Source organism: Haemaphysalis longicornis, unplaced genomic scaffold (genome assembly GCF_048455015.1).
Source record: "Haemaphysalis longicornis isolate Haplotype H1 unplaced genomic scaffold, Haemaphysalis longicornis Haplotype H1 scaffold_1, whole genome shotgun sequence".
NCBI classification, from domain to species: domain Eukaryota; kingdom Metazoa; phylum Arthropoda; class Arachnida; order Ixodida; family Ixodidae; genus Haemaphysalis; species Haemaphysalis longicornis.
This window is the reverse complement of record NW_027526203.1, coordinates 411,772,085-411,794,513: the sequence shown is the minus strand read 5'-3', so window position 1 is coordinate 411,794,513 and position 22,429 is coordinate 411,772,085. Positions and strand designations below refer to the sequence as shown.

The window sequence follows — 22,429 nt, the reverse complement described above, 5'->3', positions numbered from 1 at the left end:
AAAAAAAAGAGAAAACTGCCGCTTTTAGAACGTGACTCGCACCAAACAGACGGCATCCCATAACCCTTGGCCATTGTAATCACCCCGAAGGGGGGGTTCGCGAAACTGCGCGCCCATTGAAATTTACCTGGGCTATAAAACACGCCGCTACAGAAGGCTCCGAATGAGTCTTTCTGAGGACGCCAGCAAAGATCGCAGCTGTGAATGGGCTGCAGAATTCCGGGCGTAGGGGCCCAATTTTTCCCCGGGTCGCCGCCTTCCTTACGTGCTTCAATCGCTTCACCCGAGTTTCGCAGAACGTGCTCTGTCTATAGCTCTCTGCACGGCCTCCTCCTCAAGCATTCATGGGGCAGGGGCTAAGTGTTTTTCGGAACATGTGAATAGTTATTCCCGCGGAGGCGTGCGCGTCCGGCAAGAGCGCTTTCTTTTCCGGTGTGACAGCCTCTTCTGGAGCGCTAAACAGTACGTTTTGGAGTTTGTGTTTTGTTAACGGGGATTTCTGAAGCGGCGTTTACGTCTGTGCGTGCACTGTGTTGTGAAAGGCTCAAGCTTTATATTTTTTGACGTCATTCCAAGAGGGCTGTGGAAATGAACAAACGTGCAGTTTTTAGGGGGCTCACCAGATTGCACCGTCGAGTTGCGGCTGCCTGCCCTCGTTCACGAAGAGTATGTTGAGCTCCTGGGCTCCATTGCTCGTGTGCACCGACGGGAAGTTCGTCACGACCCGGCTCGGTATCCCAATGCCGCGGAGCACTGGGAAACGCGCGGGAAACGCGCGGGAAACGCGCGGCTCCTCAGGAGAAGAAAGAAACACCAAGACGAGCATTATTAAACCCCGAAAGGCTACCGCACGCTGGCTAGACAATGAACATACCATGCTAAGGAGAAATTGTACAACTTTACGACGAACAGGAAATATAATACCTACGCACAGTACACGAAAAAACAAAACAAAAGGAGCCTTGCTTCTTCGACAAACTAGACGGGTTTCCAGGGCAGACACTAAACAGGTTCCCTGTCTCCGACGGTCAGAGCTCCTCTCACTTTTACCACTGAAGTAGCGTAATTTATTGTCAAATTGGCGCTCCTCTGCCCTGTATGGACAGCGAGTACGACGCATCGGCAGGATCACTTTAAAAGTGAAAGACTGGGTGCCCCGGCAGTCATGGCGTTTTAGCAGCAGGCTATTTGCTATGCCGTGTTGCTTACAGCACAGCAATTAAGCGGACCTCGAAATAACATCAGGTGAGCATCTCACTGCAGATGAGCTCACACATTAAACGCAACCTATTCCAAACATTGAGCTCACACACTAAACGCAACCTAATCCAAACAGTTTGTTAGTTGAAGCGGTCTATACTCGGTGACAACTTAAGAACGGCACCGGAAGTTGCCGCTGTGCCTTATCACCGTAGCCGGATGTTTCCCCGCGCGGCGCAAGTAGGGCATTACTGGGAATATTTTGAAGATGGCGTGAGCCGTTCCCGTGATTTTTTGGACTTAATATGCTTATAAACGACTCCAGTGACGACAAACAAACCGCGTGAGACAAGGCAGACGATATCACGCATTCATAGCAAAGCCCTTTCAAAACGCGCGCGCACTGACGTCACGGGTCCGGCGCTTTGGCGGAGTGATACACTACATGAGGTGGTGCCGTTCTTGAGTTGTAACCGAGTTAGTGGTGTCATTGAATGGAGGAACGGGTGCCGCTAGAAACTGCTTATGTATAGCACACATATGTATGTATGTATGTATGTATGTATGTATGTATGTATGTATGTATGTATGTATGTATGTATGTATGTATGTATGTATGTATGTATGTGTGTGTGTATGTATGTATGTATGTATGTATGTATGTATGTATGTATGTATGTATGTATGTATGTACAGTAATCCCTCGCTATAACGAAGTCGGGACGGCGAAAAATTTCGTTATAAGCGGTATTTTGATATAAGCGACCACTCGAGAAAATTAAAGTACTTGCGCTTTAATTGCGCCACAACTGCGATGAATCAAAATACAATGTATTCAGTGACGCCGAACTTTATTCAGGAGCAAAAAAGGCAGCGAGCTTCGGCTGTTTCATGTTGTTGCCAGGCGCGAGCAACTCCTCTCCAATTTGACCAAGCAGTGACTGGCGTCCGAACACCTCGCAGACTGCAGAGCGAATGAGGAGGAGATGGCACTGGCCACTTTTATAGGTGAGAAGTGGGGGCGTCACGCAATGCTACGAGAGTTTCGCGCTGCAAAGCGCCGCAAATTCCACGGCTCGAATCTGAGGTAGTGTTTGTTGAGCTCAGGAAATAATTAACCGCTCTGTGGGTACACAGGGGAATTATGAAAACTAACCGGTTTTGCACTGGGCGCTTTGCATGATCTCTGGGCATTTTTCCTCGAGGTGTGCAGCCGTGAAGTTTGCAAAACGAGTTTTTCGGTGCCCCGCTTTCGACAACACTTCTAATTCTACTCTTCGAGTGTCAGTTTTCGCGCACCATCGCGTCCACGCCATCGACGAATGTCTATTAACCAAATTCAATCACCCTACCACACGTTTGGACCGTTTGTCTTAAGTCGGATGGCGGAAATCGAGCATGACTGGCCCGAGAAAATCGCCGGGGAAACACCAGCTTGTTAACCCGTTATATTGACCGCCTCACTCACCGCTGGGTCGCCGCCACTCGGTGACGCCTCCGCTCGCCACTTCGCTGTAAGCGGGTCCAGCTCTTCGTGCGCTTCGAGTAATGCGGCCTAAAATGCATGCGTTTGGGTTGGGACCAGACGATATTTCGAATAAAGCGATATTTCGAGAAAAGCGATTGCGTTATAATGATAGATTACTGTATGTATGTATGTATGTATGTATGTATGTATGTATGTATGTATGTATGTATGTATGTATGTATGTATGTATGTATGTATGTATGTATGTATGTATGTATGTATGTATGTATGTATGTATGCATGCATGCATGCATGCATGCATGCATGTATGTATGTATGTATGTATGTATGTATGTATGTATGTATGTATGTATGTATGTATGTATGTATGTAAGCTACCGCGCTCTGTCGTCTGACCTAAACAAACCGTGGAAGGAACGCCAAACGATTGAGTGCGCACCACTCGTGGCTCCATGGCGGCTCCGCGCGCCGTCATCTAACTAAAGCATATACGAGGAAGGCGTAGAACTTTCTAAGAATGTGAAGGCGAAGGTCTAGTTGGACCTTCTGTTGATCCACAGTTGAACTCTCTGTTGAAATCATGTTGCTTCAGTTGGACCACTGCCACAGCTTCATCCACGTCCTCCCGATGGCGGTTACTACGAGCGGCATTTCCAGCTGCTCTAGCCTCTTCCGCCGTGGCGTACCTTCTCCGTGTTCCCCGCCCGCAACTGGGCCCGGTGCGTCGTCCCCCATGGCGATGGTGAATGAAGCTCTTCTGAGCCCACGCGGCGGCGTATACAAGGCGCGTTCGGAACGTTCTGCGGCCAGTCCCCCTTTCTCAGCACCCACATACGGCGCTGCTCTTTTTCTTTCCCGGTGCGCGCTTCCAGGCTCGCTCTCCAGAAAGACGGCTGTGGTTTTAAAACTGCGGCAGGAACACAAGCCTGCGCCTTTTGTGGTTCACAGACTGCTTCGTGGTGTTTTCATCTCTTTATTCACTCTTCTTTCTTCCTCTTCACTGCTACTATAGGGCGGGATTCTGAGTTGTTTATTTCGAAAATGTCCATTTCGCGTCCGTTTCAATCGTCCCGTATAGTTGCACTTCCGAGGCCTCTGAACAGTAATATGCGAAAAAAACCGACGCCCCGTCTTGCTAATGCTCATCACATCCGGTCGTCTGCTTTCAGCCAATCAGGGCTCGCTCGAAATGGACACTTTGAAATGGACATGAAATGGAAAAAAACTGAGAATTCCGCCGCTGACAGAACTCCAATCGAAGTTACGTACTGAGAAGCTACGAATTGGTGTTATGTATAGCTCTATGAAACCGGCATAACAGACGGCCGATCTAACAGTCAAAAAGTCATTTTCAAGTATTGGCAGCAAAAGTCATAATGCTTTCGCAGTCAAAGCACCTAAGCAGAAATTAAACTCCCCGAGGATAGTTTTAATTAGTGGACAGCGCGCGGCACCTAATTTTTCCAGCCATGCGAAGTGGAGCATTGAAGTAGTGCTTGTGTGTGCCGAGTGGATCTAATTGTGACTAACGGGGTAAAAGACTAGTGCTAGCTACATTGCTCAGCGGACATCCACAGCCAGTCAGAGTACAGAAACAGACCGTTCGCGAGCACTTTAGGGCAGGTGTGGAGACCAGTGCATCAACCAGTCGTGACGAAAGGCCTTCTGCTCCACCGATTAATAAGAAGAGACTCAGCCCGTACTCCAGCTTTGGCTACATAAAATCAACATTGTTTCATCCCCTCTGTGTCTCTTGTGCAGTGTGACTGGTGACATTGATTACTAGATTATGAACTGCTCCAAAACCAACCTTGAGCGGACGAAGTTTTTCCGTGATCGCCAAAAGCCAGGGATCGCCATGCTATATCGGAGGATATTATTTTTCCTAGGGACTACTGGATTGTGCGAAGAGAGGTGTCTCGTTCCCTGCTGGGATTCTTGCAGTCCACAGGACTAAGTGAGGTGTGGTGACATTGTGTGTGTTATAATAGGACTAAGTGAGGTGTGACTTTGCGTGTCTCTGATATCGTATTGGGGACGATTAGGCGGAGCGATTGGCGGCAGTTATGCAAGGCTAAGTCCGCCTCATCCAATAATACATACTACTACTACTACTACTACTACTACTACTACTACCACCGCCACCAACCACCACCACCACCACTACTACTATTACGACTACTACTACTACTACTACTACTACTACTACTACTACTACTACTACTACTACTACTACTACTACTACTACTACTACTACTACTACTACTACTACTACTACTACTACTTGCTTGTTCTGCGGCGTCTTTACCGTTGGCGCTACAGTCTTATTAGTATTGGGTTACGTAGCGATTTGAGAACTATCGCAATCGCAGTTTAGTATTTCCCCACACCTTGGCCGCGACTACGATAGCATCCCGGTAATTATCCCGCAGTGCGAGAACGTGACTCAGCTTCCCTTTTTGACTACGGGCATTGAAAAGGCTACTATTTTTGTTTTCTTCGCCTGTGTTTCAGCGACCTTTATGAAGAATTCTCACACTTATTAAAGACGGTTCTCTTACACGTGTTCAGAACCGCAGCGAAGACGAAACACTGGCCGTACATGACCGCGTTTCCGCCCATCTCCATGTACTGGTTGAGTATAGCGGAAGATGAGCTCCAGGCGAACGGGTGAACGCCACCGGTGTAGGGGGGTTCCCACCTACCCATGACCAAGCCATTGTTGTCCTTGGAGTTGACCTGCGCTTGGTTAGCATGATAGTGCAAATGACGGAACACTGCGCTGCCCCGTTCAACCACGGAACTGCGACTCACACATTGTAAGAAGGTACAACCGAGCGGGAGATTTCAGAATAGCAGCTAGCTTATGCGCGGAACGTAGTTCGGAGCTATAGTGACGCACTGCACAGCAATTATTCCGTCTGTCTTGAAAGAAATCACTCAGTTATCATACTAAAGAAACCAAGGAGGTCTGCTGGTATGTGTCCGGCTACATGCCCCACTGCGATGACAAGAAAGCAGCAAACGGCGATATACAATGAGAAGGGCACGGGAAAAGAAAAAAAACTAATTTCTCCTGCATCGATACTCGATCTTAAATGGGCAGTGAAGACAAAGCAAAAGTTTGTTCATTGCGAAAGATCTAGCCTTTGGTAACTTATTCAGCTTCATTCCAACCATGAAATACTTTTTAACAACAACAACAACAACAACAACAACAACAACAACAACAACAACAACAACAAAAAACCCGGAAGAAATATTGAAAACGTTAAAATTTCGCGCCAAAGTGACGTAAGATGGGCAGGAGTGACATATATGGACCAGAACTAAAAACATTTTTATCAGTTTGCTGACTACATGTTAGCATTAGGCGATACGGTCAAACGGAACTAGAGATCTCAATACAATTGCTTAGTCATGCTTCTTGGCGGTAGCTGAGCTCGCCGGCCGCCAATCACACAAACAATGTTCCGTGACGTCATATTAAGATAGCCGGAAATTGGCCGGGATGTCGTCGACGCGGCTACGTATGTTTTCTTTAAATCTCAATTACTTGTTGGGAGTTTGCGATAAAACTGGTACATTTGTTATCGGCGCAGAGGAGTCTCCTTCTAAAATAACTAGATTGCTAATGTGGTTCACAAGATAGGACCAGTGTTGCCATATCGGGGTATCCAAGTGTTCTGCAACAACAGGCTACTACAATCCGCTCCTTGCGCACTTCTTTAGTTATGTTGGAAAAATATTCCGTGTTTTCTCAATCCACGTCACAACGCAAGATACATGTGATGCAAGCATGCTGAATAGCAAAACCGTGAAAGCGTTGCTCCAGAGTTATTGCGCTCCCACGCTTCCGCCTTATGCGGCAGGTTGTTTCCGCTCCTTTGGAGTAAGATGCCCAGTACCCCTTCCTTATTTGTTTACTTTTCTTAATATTGCTGTGCGTGGGTGGGCGGTGGCTGAGAGAAACACGCTTCCTAAGTGCCTCGCTTTTGCTTTTCACCGCGTTGTATATTATTGAGATGGATTACCTGCGCGCCCAGTCGTGTAGTACGTTTCTTTCCACTTGTTTCTTGCTGTACTTCCTTCTTGTACACTTTTTAAATAATGTGTCCACGTGCTCACAGCGCTCCTTGCGAGCCTACATATACCCTGTATTCGACCTATGTACTTCACTTGAAAAAGGCTGGTTCCCAGCCGAAACGTCGTATTAAAAATTGTAATATTGTTATATTTTCGTGGTGACTCTAATTTAATATACTATTCAGCTGCCAAGCCCTGCACTGTTATATATATATATATATATATATATATATATATATATATATATATATATATATATATATATATATATATATATATATATATATATATATATATATATATATATATATATATGTTATATATATAATCAGAATAGGAAAAAAATGAGGGGCTCGTTGAATTAAGACAGAAATAAGGGTTTGCAGTCAAGAAAACCTCGGAAAGGAAATGGGAGAATGCGGTAGGTCATAAAAACAGATGAAAAATTTTTTGAGACAGAAGCGGGCATTTTGCCCCCACTTTCTTTCTGTCTCAAAAATTCTTCATCTGTTTCTATGACCTACCGCATTCTCCCATTTGGTTTCCGAGGTTTTGAGGTTTTCCTGCTGCGAACCCTTATCTCTCTCTCTCTCTCTCTCTCTCTCTCTCTCTCTCTCTCTCTCTCTATATATATATATATATATATATATATATATATATATATATATATATATATATATATATATATATATATATATATATATATATATATATATATATATATATATATATATTCACTCGGCCCGTACAGCAGCTGAAGAAAGAAAGCTGTGAACGCGCTGAGAGTCTTCCAGCAGTTTCACAGTCACCGTAAATCGTCCATCGACTTACTCGCTTAATTTTACAACTGACGAGTTTCATGAAGTCAAGGGATTGACGGACCCTCGACTGGTCGGGAGGGTACATTTGAGAGAGAAAGAGGGCACCGACGAAGTAATGAAAAAGAAAAACTTAAAAGACGTTGTGAACAAGGCTCCCGTGCGGGAGCCGAAACGTCTTTTACGTTTTGCTTTTTCATTACCTCGTCGGTGCCCTCTTTCTTTCTCTGACGAGTTTCACATAGAAAAGCGCTCAGACGAGGGCGCGTCATACAAAACGGGGGGAGGGGGGTTGTGAATTGTGAATATTCTCTCTTGTAAAAGTAAAAGTAAGCCCGTGAACTTAAGATGCCGTACGAACAGACCCAATCAACATCCCTAGCTGCTGTCCACAAGTCGGCGAAGCCCAGGGTACGAGTACTATAGGTACAGGGGAATGATTCGAATCTTTTGGCAATGCTAAAGCTTCGGTTAGTTCGCACAGTGTCCTAGGTTTGCGTGCTTTCAACAGGAAACGCTTCATCCTCTTTGTCCTTCCTTGTAAACGTCGTCATCCATAAAGATTCAGTGCACATTCCTAAGATGTCGAACCTCTTGAATCCATCAGCCGACCACATTTTCCACTAGCCCCCTTTATGCGAATCCTTGCCCAGTTCATTTCATTCTCATCCCCGCGAAATTCTCTTAGCCGAAAATCTGTCTCCTGACGGGGCACACGTTCCCCAATTATCCTGCGTACACTCGAGACAGGTCTTGGGTGTAGGAAGTCTCTCTGCGGAGGCTTGGATAAGCTGCCCTCACCCGCAGTATTCGTGATTCGGGAACCTGGCCGCAGCATCTAGGAACCTCTACGAATGTTACGTATCTGATGGCTGAGGTGGATGCTAAACACCTACGGTCGTTGTGCCACTCGAGCCAGGGCGCTAAGCAAGGCCGGTCTAATAAACCAGATGACCACAACCGCTGGGTGCACGACAGGGGGGGGGGGGGGGGAGCTATTAAAATACTCCCTTGCAGTTGCTGCACACAACCAGACTGCAAGCTCTCCTACAGACCAGCCTTCCTACCGCTTACATTCGTCGCGTTCGTTACTACAATTTATTGTCCTCTCCTCCTCCTTGCCTTACTTGATGCCTTCATTTTCACCTCCTAATTTTCTTTCTTTGCACCTGCTTTTTTATACGGCAATATAAAATCTGTGAAAAAAATTCAAAACTTTCTTTCTGGAAGCACTGCGGTCACTGTAGTCGTCGTCAACGAATAATGTATACTTTCTGTAGATTTTTAATCTCTTATTTGCTTTTTGTTGTTTGGTTTTTTAGACAGTCTATCAAATACAATTGTGCTACAAAGACAGGACAATATTTTCACCGTTACAAATGTTAAAAATAGCTTTCAGTGACAAGTTGAAGAGTAGCTGCAGGGCATGCGAGCTGTGGGATGTAAACGAACTCACCGCAGAAGCCAACATTCGAGACACAGCGATTGGGTCTCCTCTTTGCAGGGGCGGCATTTCGGAGATCTTAAATAGGAATTCGGTTGTCGGTAGCGTAGCCTTTTCAAACTGAAAGGTAAGAAACAGCACATGCACAGAAGGCCGCAGGTTTGTTAGGCTAATGAGTAGTGAATTCCTTGAAATGAGGGAGCAGTGAACATTTACTGCTGTTGAGGGATATTAGAACTGATAAACATCATTTTTGTTGATAATTCCCGGAACGTACGTGGTATGCAAGTAGGGTTTTTTAAAGGCCGTATTGCTACAAGATTTCGGCTCAAGCATCGATGCTCTGAATTAGACGATGCTCTGCATCGTCTAATTTCCTCACCAGATGAATGTCTATAATTCGTAGACCATGATCGGAGATTTTGCCGCATATTTAAGCGCATTTGTTAGCGAGAAGAATGCATTCGAGGGGCCGTGTAGTTCGCACGATGCTCCCCGCCGATTTGCCGCGTCGGTTAGAATGATACGATGCCGTGGCGTGCTCTCAAAGCTAAACATGGTGATTTTTAGCATGTTTAATCTGTACACGCTGTGCACGCACAGCGTGTGAAAATGGTGAAAATAATGGTCAAAATCAAACTGGCGAAAATAAAATTTTATATGCTGATATAGCGCCAATAAAACGATCAGGTACATGCAGCAGCGCAGAGCTTAAGAAATATGTTTGACGTATTAGTCGAAATTGGTAATTAATTTGTATAAATGTTCTTTTTTCTCTCTACTCCCAACAGATGGCGACAAACTTGGGGTGTTGAAATTCAAACAGCTGTTGGAGAGACAGGGCAAAACTGGAGGGTTATCTTACGAAGTAAACCCGTATAATCGCATGAGTGTGCTTTTTCTTATATCTCTGCCGTCACTATTCATCTAGTTAGTCTCTTATTATTTGTCTAATCGTTTCTCTTTTCGTTTCGCTACTCTAAAACAGCGCAAATACATGAATTATCGCGCCGTGACAACTTCGCCGCTGATCTCGTTCTTTGCGCTGTGTCCCTCGCGAATCTTTCGAATTAGGGCATGTACGCTCACGCGCAAAATTGAAAGTAGTTTCACTAAGGTGATTAGCGCTCCCGCGCTGGGAAGAGGGGGAGCGGTGTGTGGATATGCGCAGAAGCAGACGACGCGCTTCGGACACTCCCTCCTGCAGCGCCACGCACCGACTATCCTTGGTGTCGCCTAGCAGCGCGTTTTTGTGCTCACTCAGCATTCTTTCCCCCTGTGGCCTTGATTGAGAGCTTTCCCACTCTGACGGAACAGCGTTGCCTAGCAAGCTTTTTCTTGGCTGCCGCCGGCGGATGAGGACGGCTTGAAACACGGGCATACTTGGATGGCACGTGCCCTTACAATTCGACGAGTGATTAATCGATCGATTGAACGTGTTGACTGTCTGAAATGGGCGACTTCATTAGGCGTTTTATAAAGCCTTGTCCAATACGGCTCTGTGGGTATGTAAGACTGTGGTAGGCTCGAAACACCTGCATATTCGTTTCCCTATAGTACGCACTCTTGATTTAGCGGCTTCATGCATACACCCAATACACCTGCCACGCGAATGCATACACCCAATACACCTGCCACGCGGGGACGTATAAACACTCCGTCTTCACCACAATGCTCCAGAATGACTCACCGATGTTTCCCAGGGTGAAAATTCGACGAATTACGTGGCCGAACACCCAATTTGAGTGAAACTTGAAAAGGGCATATTCGCAAAGACATTGCGCAATGCAAAACGCCATTCACGCCTTACGTGTTCTCCCGGCGCACGCGCTTTTTTTTAATCGAATCATGTTTTGAGCTTCGTCACTCGCCTGATTTGCCCACTTGGCCACTTCAACTGGTCATTCTGGAGCAGTGTGGTGAATGCGCCCTACGAGCACTTGCTAGAGTGTAGGGTGAGGCGTCCGGGAATGGCGCATGGTGCTTCTTCTTCGGCTTCCCGTTAGAGATGAACGAAGACCCTAGATTTCCTCCGAACAGGCAATTAATAATGAATTACATGGGTCAACCCGCACAACTGAGCCCGAAATAAGATTCGACGTTAAGACACGTATTTCGCTGGGGCGTCACAGAAACGGATTAAGAGAATCGAACACCGAGCTTTTATCGATCTAAGCATGTGTCCCTGCGTGATCTCATGCACTCACAAGGAGCCGTGAGAGTATAAACAGGTATGTAATTTTTATTATACTTGGCACGACTTCTAGTTCCGGTCTGTAGCAACGCTGCATGCCTAGCCACAAGAAAGCGCGAGTGAAATCTTTCCCTGCTCCGGGTCGCGTAAACACTTTGGACCGGGCGGTTGCTGTATCGCACCACCGTCGCTTCAGCGAACAGCGCCGCCCTTGGCGAAACGCTCGTCAGTGGAATGCCGGAGGTGGTCTGCGCGGCGTGCTTGTGAATGGCTTTACCCGTCGTTCTGCGGTGCGAATTGCGAAGCATGAATAACCGAAGGACTCCTTAGAATCGATGGGTCTGGAGAGTGGATACAACCTTTACAAGGCACACCACGTGTACGATTTACGCGCATATTCAGTCAATGAAACTACAGACGACGCTGAATGCGCCAATCTATAAAATGGAGTTGAAAATGTAAATTCCTTCCTTCGTGTAGCCGTTGTGGTGCACAAAAAATATTACATGTCGTATTGTTGCCTGCGTGCAGTTTGGCGCATCGAGGAGCATGTTGCAGCTATTGGTTCGGCGAAGCCGGCGTGGACGGCCGATTCAAGCGCGTTGCGGCCCTGGCATACACAGTCGATAAACGAACGGCGTAGTGCACGAGTGAAAGACAAAGTTCGGGCGCGCCTTCTAATTTACCCCCAGGGCTGTGCTCAAAGAACGATGATACATAACCTGATTACGTTCATCAGAACGTGGTTTATTATCAAGGCCATCCGTTTACAACAGCCACCGCAATGCGTTTCCAAAAAAAAAAAAAAAACCATGACACTAAATAGTTATTGCTTCAACGGAAAACCAATGCTGTATGTCTGTAATAAGATTTGGTTGCCGGCTAGTTGGTTCAGGGTCTTTGAAAAAACAATTAATGCTGCTAAATGAGGACAGAGAAAGCAGAGTGCGAAAGCTAGTTACGCATCTGAATGCTGTGACCGTATTTTACCGCATGTATCTACCGCCTACGCTTGAACAAACAGAAACTGCGTCGCTTGCTGCGCTGAAACCGTTGTCATAAATTGTAGGCTGGAGCGAAGCGCTCTGCACAAAAAGAAAAAGCAGCAGAAATTTCGAGAATTGTTTGGTAATGCGGAAAAGTTCTTACGCGACTCCCCCATTTCACAAACCTTGCGTTTTCTTGGTAGCTCTAAGCACGTTAACAAAAACAGCGGGTTTTTATTGTTTCTTTTCTGAGTTAATCACGTGAGGCCGCGGGGTTGAAGAACCGCTTTGTGATTTCATCAGTTCGTTTTCAGTATTTTTTTATTTTTTGCTTGTTTCTAGACAAACGCACGAAGGCGTGCAATTAAGTAGAACTTTGCAATTGCATCATATATCTAATGGGCTGACCAATTACGAATAAAGGAGAAGGCGACATTGATATACGACCAAGACTGTTCAGGGACTCCTACTATACCTGCCCGTAGTACCACTCCTTGCCCGCCGGTATCTCCAGCTGTCCGTGAAAAATGATGCCCCGGTCTTGCATGACGTAGAAGAGTCGCTCCTGTTCGTTTTCCATGAATACCGGGTCCTCTGAAAAGCATATTCCTGTTACTTTTATACTACGCGAGGGAACATGCTGTGATACATCGCCTTCAGATAATTCGAGGACTGTCAGTTAGAAAACTTGGTGTACTGGTTATATAACACAGAGCCAACGGAGAACCTAAAAGAAAGTTGCGACTGACGAAACCACCCAACCCCGTGCGCGACAGCTACGCAACAAACGCCCAGTGGCCGCCTGGGCACGCATCTAAGCGTAGCAGGTGAGATACTCAACAACTCTGATCCGAGCTAGTCCTCTTGTTCAACTGCGCACGCTTCAGAAATTGTGCGGCCTTTACTGCTGGATATCGTGAGCATTTTTCTGCTATGATCAAGGTGCGCTTGCTTTGCCGTGAGCTTGTACCCAGAATGGAGGCTCACCGTTGTGCCACGGGTTGAACAAAATGTAGATGGGCGGCGTGGCTTGAAACAGCTGTCCATCGCCAGCGACATTCAGCACCCAGCGGCCGACACCAGCCGTTACCGGAATGTGGATTTGGAGGAAGCGCATCTGATCCTGCTGTTGACTCAGCTGTAGCGTCCACTGCGCTCCCCCGGCTGCTTGCTGTGACGAGGACTGACCCACCTGAGGGGGTACGCCCAGCTGCACTAGGCTGCCGTCTTCGAACGCCGGGTTTACACCTGCGTGGGCCACCGGATAACATGCTGCGGGGGCACCTTGGTCACCACGTGGTCGTGCCGCTCCCGCGCGGCCATGGTTACATCGCAGTTGGCACCATTTACGACACCTTTCATAGGCGAGTAATTGACTTGGTTTATCAACAACATCGTCGACGGCCTATTTTGGTATACTGCAGAACGAAGGCCTCTCTCACTGATCCCCACCCGCTCTTGCCCTGCACTGCCCGAACCAGTTCTTTGCCTCCAAATTTCTTTATTTTGTCCCTCCGTCAGGTCAATGGCCTTCCCCTTCTTCTAGACACACCTCTCGGTATGCACGCCCTGGTGGTTCACCGGTTGTCACTTCGTCTCACTACATGACCAGCCCAAGTCCATTTCTTTTTCTTAACTTGAACTATGATATCTTCTACTCGAGTTTGTTCCCTCATCCAGGAAGTTCGTTTCCTGTCTCTGAGCGTTGCTCCTATCATCCTTCGTTCCATGGCCCGTTTGGCCGACCTTAGTTTGCTTTCCAATTGTGTAGTAAGGCGCCAAGTTTCCGATCCATATGTAATCACCGGAAGAACGCATTGGTTGTATACCATTGTTTTTAGTGACAGCGGTAGCTCTCTTTATTGGGGAGTGCTGGCCGAGTGCCCCCCAGCCCACCATTGTTCTGCGCCGGATTTCTTTTTTAGTTGTTGGAATGAGCAGAGACAACCTGTCCAACGTTGTTAGGCCCTATATTCTTCTACGTGTTTCAGCGTTTTGTAACCTATGCTGCAGAGGGCGCTTTTAGCATGTTCAATTAGCATTAGTTTAGATTTATTTTTATTTATTTTCAGCCAAATTTTCTGATTGTAGTTCCTCAAGCCCTTTTTGAAGGTGTTCTGCTGACTCACTTGGCGAGTCAATGTCATCTGAAAACTTCAAATGGCTCAAGTATTCCTGTTTATCCGTAAACCTGCGTTTTCCCAGTCAAGAAATACCCCTCCAGACGTGCTGTAAACAGTTTTGGCGAGATACCTCCCTGTCGTATTCCATTTCGGATCGGGAATTTATTGCTTCACTTGTGAAGGGTTATCCTGCCCGTACAACCCTTATATACCACGTCTAGAAGTTTTATGTAGGTCTCCTCTGTTCCCTGTTCCTTTGAACGCTTTTTCTCTGTAGACTGTGGTTGGGAGTGGCCTTCACGAAATCCTACTCCTTTCTTATCGGGATGGCCAGCAGCGCCCACTGTGACGCGTGTGGGGCGGAAGGGACAACAGAGCAGGTGCTGTGTCGCTGCCCCAAGTACTCGTCGGAGAGAAGTGTGCTTGCCACCACGCTCAACCGATTGGGAAATCGACCATTTACAGTAGAGACTACCTTAGGTCATCGGTTTCTACCATCGACTTCGTAGAAGGCAACGAAAACCTTTCTACGTTTCCAGAGCGGAACGAACTTAAATGAACGACTTTAGTGCATAAAACGAGACTATAGAGTGCGCGCCTTGCCGTTTCTATTTTTTTCTCTTCGTTTTCCCTCTCTTTTATCCCCTGAACCCCACTCCCCCAGTGCGTAGTAGCAAACTGGTCTATACACCTGGGTGACCCCCCGGCCTTTCCGTAATATTTTCTCCTACTCCTTTTTTCATAGTCTATAGGTGCCACGTAGAGGGGTTTATAATGCTCTGTGGATGTGTCTATTAGTTGATTGATGACATGAATGTGGTCTATCGTAGAGTATCCTTTTCTAAACCTGTCCTGTTACCTGGGTTATTGGAAGTCTAAGCTATCGCTTATGCGGTTAACTATAACAGGTGGACCATGAGGGTTACATAACAGATACCCAGAGACAGGACTAGAAGAAGGGAAAGGCCATTAAAGGCCAACTGCACTCAAAATTTCGACCTCTTGAAAACACTATTTCCGTATAGTTCGCCTAAAAAGAAAGCAAGATGAAAATTACAACAGTTGAAATACGCGCGTGGACGCCGCAAGCGTTCAGCGAAAATCGGCGATTTTTAAATCGAAATAGAGGAGAGCGCGGCCATTGACGTGACGTTGCAGCCGTCTAGCGAGCGGCCGGCCGGTCAGCCGCTCGGGAGCAAGCCTGCGCGCTAGCTCTACGCGCGCACGGGGCAGCACACGGGTGAAGCGTTCGCAGCAGAGCTCGACCGGGCCAGAGTTAGAAGCCCCCGTCGGCTGGAGCGTCACAGGCGCGTCATGGCTGTTTACGCGATCCGCCGGTACGTGCAGCGTGGTCTGCGGCGGAGCCTTTTTAAACGCTTAACTTAAACGAGGTGTTTCATGGGGCTATCACTCGTGTCGCAGCTGATTTGGTGTCACCTACTACACATTAAAAATAAATTAGGTCGAGGTGAAATTTGAGTGCAGTTGGCCTTTAACTCGATGGAAGACGAAATAACAAAATTCGGAGGCAAACAGTGGACTCGAACAACGCAGCAGGAGCGGGTGGATGTCACTGGAAGGGGTCTTTGTATTGTAGTGGACGACCGAAATAGGCTGTTGTTGTTGAGGATGATTACTTTGGTGAACAGCTTGTGTACAACCGAGAGTAGGCTTATGGGTCTCTCATTTTTAAGATCTTTGGTATCTCCCTTCTTGTGAATCAGAATTGTGTTGTTGTTTTTCCAGGCTAACGACACCTTTAAAATCTTTATTGGAAAATATGCCAACAAGCTCTTGTAGTAAAATGTTTCCTACCCCTTTTTTTCCTTAATTTGTTTCATGCTTTTGAGAGACTTTTCTACTTCCTCCATAGTTACTAGCGGCAACAGGCACGCTAAGCTTGTAGACTCAGTAGTTTTTCTTTATCTAACGCTGCTGACGTGTAGCCTGGCGTGAAATCGTTCTGATACTTTATTATCTCGTCCACATTGTCCGTAATATTATCCTGTTGAGTGCGTGCATTCTGTCTTTACCAAGAGCTAATTTCTTCTTAGTTGCTTTAAGGCTTCGTCCTCTCTCTAGAGTTTCCTCGATCCCTGCCATGCTGTACGCACAAATGTCGTTCGTTTTACTTCTGTTAACTCCTTCGTTATCTGAGTTAGTTTTCCAGTTTGTTTCCTGCATGCTGCTTCTCTCACAGCTGCTGCTGACTCGGTGATTGCCGTTGTGTTGTTAGGTTGCCAGTTAGCATGTCCACACTGTCCTCGCTCTCACCGGTTAAAAGCACGAATTGGTTCTCAAGAATTAATTTGAACTCCTGCCTCCTGGCTCTACCTGACTCCATGTTGGCATGTTGGATTTCATACTTTTCGCTAGTTTCCCTATTTTCCTTTTGAGATTACGCTCTATTTTTTTCAAAACCCAACCATCCTACTTTCACTGCTCCGAATCTTGCCTAGCACCTCCACCTACGGCACAATACTTGGATTGTCACTTAAAATGAAGTCAATCGTTTTTTTTTGTTATACCGTTTTGACTTTGTCATGTCCATTTTCTTTGGCAGAGGAATGTGTTGGTTAGTTCAGATTATCTCTCTCCGCAAATCCCACCAGTGTATCTCCTCGACTGTTGCGACTGCCTATGCCAAAGTTTTCCGCGGACCTGTCTCCCACTTTCTTCCCACCTACTTTGGTATTAGTCTCCCATCACAATAGTGAACTGCATTGTTACCTTGTGCATTGCTGATGCGACATCCAGTTGAAACTGTCTAGGTCCTCATCATCGTATTTGGTGTTGGTACATAGGCTTGTACTATTTTAACCTGTACTGCTTGAGCTTGATCACGACGACTCCTACTCAAGTAAAATAAAATATCACGAGTACACCTAAGCATTCCTTATTTCGTAATCGCCAACGTGTCCTATCATTATCACAATCATCATTTTCCCCCTGGGTCTTTTTATTTTTCTATTTGTCGCTATGACTAACAGCATTGGCGGATCGCCTTTGTTAGGCCTATACTACTGGCCTGAAGTAACGTGGCCATAACGCTAGTTTTACAACTTCCCGTGCGGGTACCGGTTGACTACTTCATTGTTCAAATTTTAACGTTGCGCCTAATATTACTCAGGCACACATCCGCGTTGAATTGCGGGCATGCAAACTGTTAAAGTAGCGCCATATGGTCGCAGGTTTCAGTGGATGCTGCGGGATGGCGCTACTATAGTAAGGCCTGTACATATCCGCGTTCGCATCGCCAGGTAAAGTGGACATTTAGCGAAGACGTACATTGCTGCTCGCCCAAAGTACTGTGTCTATAATTACCATGCTCAAGTCGCTCGTGTAAGCTTCCTGTACATGTCTCTAGTCCACGTTTCTGAATTGAAGGCCTCAACGTATTCAGTTGATTCGCCTAAGTAAGCTGGACCCACTGAGCCGTTGGGGATGCGAGCCCGTCTTCCACTCAAAAGTTTCTGGGACGTTCGCTTTGCATTTACAACGAAGTTTTAGTATTTTATTTTGAACTCATGCGGTTAATTTACTTTTGTTCTCTCCGCGCCGTGGGTCAATTTGGCATCTTTCGGTCACGACGCCAAATTGTTAACCTCAACGAATGCTTGTGCACTCAAAAAATGAAGGCAGGCTGCGCTGAAGTTGATGTGATTTAATGCACCTGTCTCCACGATTTAACCATATAATAAAGTTTGGTGTGACTTACGAGATTAATAGGGTGTTTACTCTACCTCATTTGCAGTGTGTCGAACCGAAAAAAATACGGGTTCGGTTACGGTTCGGGTTCAGGTAAATTTATTTTGTTCCGGTTCAGTTCCGGTTCGACTAATTCTATCCACGAACCGGTTCGCGAACCGGTTCGGAGTGTTGAACCGGTTCGTGAACCGGTTCAGAACTGAATTATTAGCAAGGCGTGAAAAATCAGTTTTGTATACTTCAAATTCATCAAAACTGAAGTACTTTTTTTCTTCACTCGAACTAGTGGTTTTTTGAAAATGAGCTGCAATACTACTGTCAAATTTGAAAATATTGGCCAGGTGTAACAGAAAATGTACCAGCCTCTTTTTCACCACCCCTACTGTCATCCTAGAGACTACACAAAGCCGCCGCCAAGAGACATGAGTGTGTTATTTATTGGTGCCCCTTTCTTCTTTTTATTGTACTGCTTAGATGCTAATAATGACTTAAGACATTGCCCATTTTGCTTGAATTACTTCCTTGTTACGTCACTGCTGATGCTGGGTGGCAGAAAATTTGAAAGTTTTTTCGGTGTTTCTCACCCACTTCTTGTAAAAACAACTTCCTTAACGAGTCACCAAAGGCAGATCTTTCAAACAAGGCAAGGTAGGGCTTTGTTTTCATGGTCCATTTAGGATCCTTGGCCAAGCATGTAAGATGACGCGGCGGAAAAATATCGCCGACCAGGGGCTGCGGCCCCTTCGTTATCGGGCTTACTGCGACAATCAAGAGCGAATGCTGCCTGCAAAACAATCAACAAAGAAAACTTCCACGTAAAGCGCGCAAACACACGCCCGCGCACACAACATGGCGTTTTATTCGCCTGTAAAGAGCAGCTTTACCTGTACAAGAGACTACCAAAGACGCTAGTGGAAATCAGCGAAACCAAACGTACAGTGCCCAACGCTGGGCACACCTGTCAATTCGAAAGAACACAGTCTCTAGAATTTCGAATAGACACGTATCTTCGCTTACCTCACCCGCCGCGGTGGCTCAGTGGCTAAGACGTCGTGCTGCTAAGCCCAAAAAACGCGGTTTCCATTCCCGGCCGTGGCGGCCGCTTTTCTGATGGAGGCGAAAAGCGAAAACGCCCGTGTGTTCGAGGTTTCGGCGCTCGCTAAAGATCCCCAGGTGGTCAAAATTCATCCGGAGCCTTCCACTGGGGCGCGCCTCATCACCTGTGTAGCGTCGGCGCGTTAAACCTCATAATCAATCAATGTTCTCTTTCCCCGTGCAGTACGTTTAAGAATCTTATTTCTCCGGCCCCTTCGCCCTATTTTCCCCTCTTCCTCGTTTCGTGAGGTTCGCCTCGCTTGTATAAAGCCGATGTCTCGAACCAATGACAAACATATGTGCGTCCCTTTCTTCGTGTGTCCCGTTAGTGGCGCTGTTTTAATTCTTGTGATTATGCATGTACCTAAAAGCCAAAATTTCAACACTCTTTAGCTGCTGTAAATAGGCATAGGCAAATGTAGGGCTTGAACCTTGGCTGGTACACAGTGCAACAATCTCGTGGACTGATTGCACTTGCACTGTCCCAATGAGGGAGAAAGAGAGAGCGACAAACGTTTTATTGAGCCTTTTAAGGCCCCTTGTGGGGGCGTGGTGACAGGCGCACCGGCGACCGCGGGAAGGGTGAATTCGGTGCTTCAAACATCGTGCAGGCTGCCAAGAGTTTGACATTTTTTCTTCCCAGCCTTGCACCCTGCTTGCTCGACCATCAGCAACATACCATTGCAATTAGGAGCCTTAATAGCTATACTGGTGTGCAGTCGTTTCACCATGTTGTGGCTATGGCGTTGTGCTGCTGAGCCGAAAGACGCGGGTTCGATTTCCGGCCGCGGCGGCCGCTTTTCTGATGGAGGCGAAAAGCGAAAACGCCCGTGTGTACGAGATTTCAGCGCACATTAAAGATCCCCAAGTGGTCAAAATTAATCCTGAGCCCTCCACTGCGGTGCGCCTCATCGCCTGCCTTGCGTCGGCGCATTAACAAACCTCACAATCAATCAAGTAATCGAATTGTCACCATGTTGTGACCGTGATGAGCGTGTTCGGAGTGTTTTGATTCATTGAACGGGTAAAAGTGAGCGAGAGATTGCGAAGTTGATGGCGCGTGAAAGAAAGAAGCCCCTAATGACACTTACCACCCGTTATCAATAACGGGATGGTCGAACCGTTTTGTCGAGAACCGGAAACCGTTATTTCTTTTTTCGGTTCAGTTCCGGTTCGGGTTCAGCCGGCTCAAAAAATAATGGTTCGGGTTCGGGTTCAGTTCCGGCAAAAATACCGGTTCGGTTCCGGTTTTCGGTTCGGTTCGGTTCCGGTTCGACACCCTGCTCATTTGTATATTTATATCTGACCGAACAGTCAACACTTATCGCAGCCGCCGCGGTCATAGCTTGCTCGTCCAGGCAACCCTCCATAGATATGCATAGGAACAGTAAAGCAGTGCTAGGATTACCTTGGGAGAGGATGATGACGAGTTGTGAGGCCGGGCTCTCCACGGCTATCGTGAAGTCGAAGCCCCGGCGTAGTACGAGCGATGGCGTTTGGCCACGCACGTTCTTGAACAGCTGCGTGAAGTGTTGGGCTGCATTTTCCTCCGTGAACAGGTTGAGCTGGCTCACGACGTAGTTTCCGGGTTGGGCTACGGCCAACCAAGATGCATTTGTGAGGTCCGACTGGTAATGTCTGGTTTGTTCGGCGAACTATACAGCTCGCGACTGTTACGCAATATGACAGAACGGCGACACATTCCTGAGGCTATAGAGTTAAACCTGGATATAACGAAGTTGACAAAAATTCGCATTTTTTCGTTACATCCAGGTTTTCGTTACATTTAGGTTTTGACCTAAGGCTTGCGCGAACGAAGCAGGAATGAAACCAATATTCTAGGCATCAGTGATGCTGAACTCACCCTTGTTCATGGATATATTTCACACTGAAAAACTACATGATTTGCGCTTGCTGCTACTACACGACCCCCGAATTTGCAAACGTAAGTAAGTATCACATATGCTTTTTGATACTTTTCGATGCCTTAACGCGTTTCAAGAACCAAACTTATGCTGAAAGAGCGCAAATTGCGAGCTTGTCTTGAAAAGAGAAATCTTTTCTTATTCAGGCCGCAGTAATCATCCGCGAACCCATACCGCAGATATCAGGGGACTCACGCGACTATACGCTGACAGGCAGGCCTAGTACCTAACCGACACCGCCCTCACACGTGGAAACGCACGAGAGATTGCGGTGCGGGAGAAATTCGTTTAATTAGTGCATTTTGCCCACCGATTTTTTAGAAAAACGGCAACAAACCTTGACTCATCAGCGTAGCAAATTCGTTACATCCAGGTTAACTGTCGCAACTCCTTCGTTACATAGAGGTCGCAAGCACATGGGCTTCAATGGAATTGAAAACTTCGTTAAATCCAAGAATTCGTTACGTAGAGGTTAGTTACATCCAGGTTTGACTGTAGATGAAAGATGGGGGGGCGCGCTAAGACAACATAACTTACGGATTACAATACGCACGTAAATTTGCTTGTATGTATGTATGTATGTATGTATGTATGTATGTATGTATGTATGTATGTATGTATGTATGTATGTATGTATGTATGTATGTATGTATGTATGTATGCATGTATGTATGTATGTATGTATGTATGCATGCATGCATGCATGCATGCATGTATGTATGTATGTATGTATGTATGTATGTATGCACGTATGTACGTATGTATGTATGTATGTATGTATGTATGTATGTATGTATGTATGTATGTATGTATGTATGTATGTATGTATGTATGTATGTATGTATGTATGTATGTATGTATGTATGTATGTATGTATGTATGTATGTATGCATGTATGTATGTATGTATGTATGTATGTATGTATGTGTGCATGCATGTGTGTATGTATGTGTATGTATGATGTATGTATGTATGTATAATGTATGTTTAGAGAAAGATATTGAGAATGAGAGAGAAAGAGAAATTGAAGCTTGTACTTGGAAACGATGATCAAAGAAAAAAAAAACACCTCGAACAAGGGGTGTTCAGTCTGCCGGGTTCAGAATGCCAAAAATCTTGAAGGGCTGGCGCCAATTTTCAAGAGCCAGCTCAGCCCCTCAGCGAGGAGCCTTAGCTCAGTTCGGCGAGGCTGCATAAGGTGCATTGGCACTGCACTGGAGTTTTTGTCGGAGCAACAACTCTTGGGAATCGGCGCTTTTATTCTGTGACGTCGCGGGGGGTGGCTCTGTAATTTGAGATTGAAAATTAGAACTTGAAAACAACTGCCTCTGCGATCACGACTGCGATGGTGCCTCTTGAGC

The 22,429-nt window shown here is 46.3% G+C and overlaps 1 protein-coding gene across 2 annotated transcripts in view; it reads right to left on the bottom strand.

Moving 5' to 3' along the window:
* The window catches only part of LOC144155505 (hemocyte protein-glutamine gamma-glutamyltransferase-like), a 77,122-nt gene that overhangs the window by 31,132 nt on the left and 23,561 nt on the right, over positions 1-22,429 (bottom strand). Inside the window, exons 2-7 of one of the 2 annotated variants that reach the window (XM_077686998.1) lie at positions 20,552-20,663; positions 13,205-13,465; positions 12,693-12,811; positions 9,050-9,157; positions 5,251-5,428; positions 621-753 (exon numbers count right to left, since the gene is read on the bottom strand). In XM_077686998.1, coding sequence (XP_077543124.1) covers positions 621-753; positions 5,251-5,428; positions 9,050-9,157; positions 12,693-12,811; positions 13,205-13,465; positions 20,552-20,663 — 911 coding nt within the window. Of the gene's footprint in view, positions 1-620; positions 754-5,250; positions 5,429-9,049; positions 9,158-12,692; positions 12,812-13,204; positions 13,466-20,551; positions 20,738-22,429 lie in introns of both variants that reach the window. The other variant, XM_077686997.1, reaches the window with a different exon arrangement.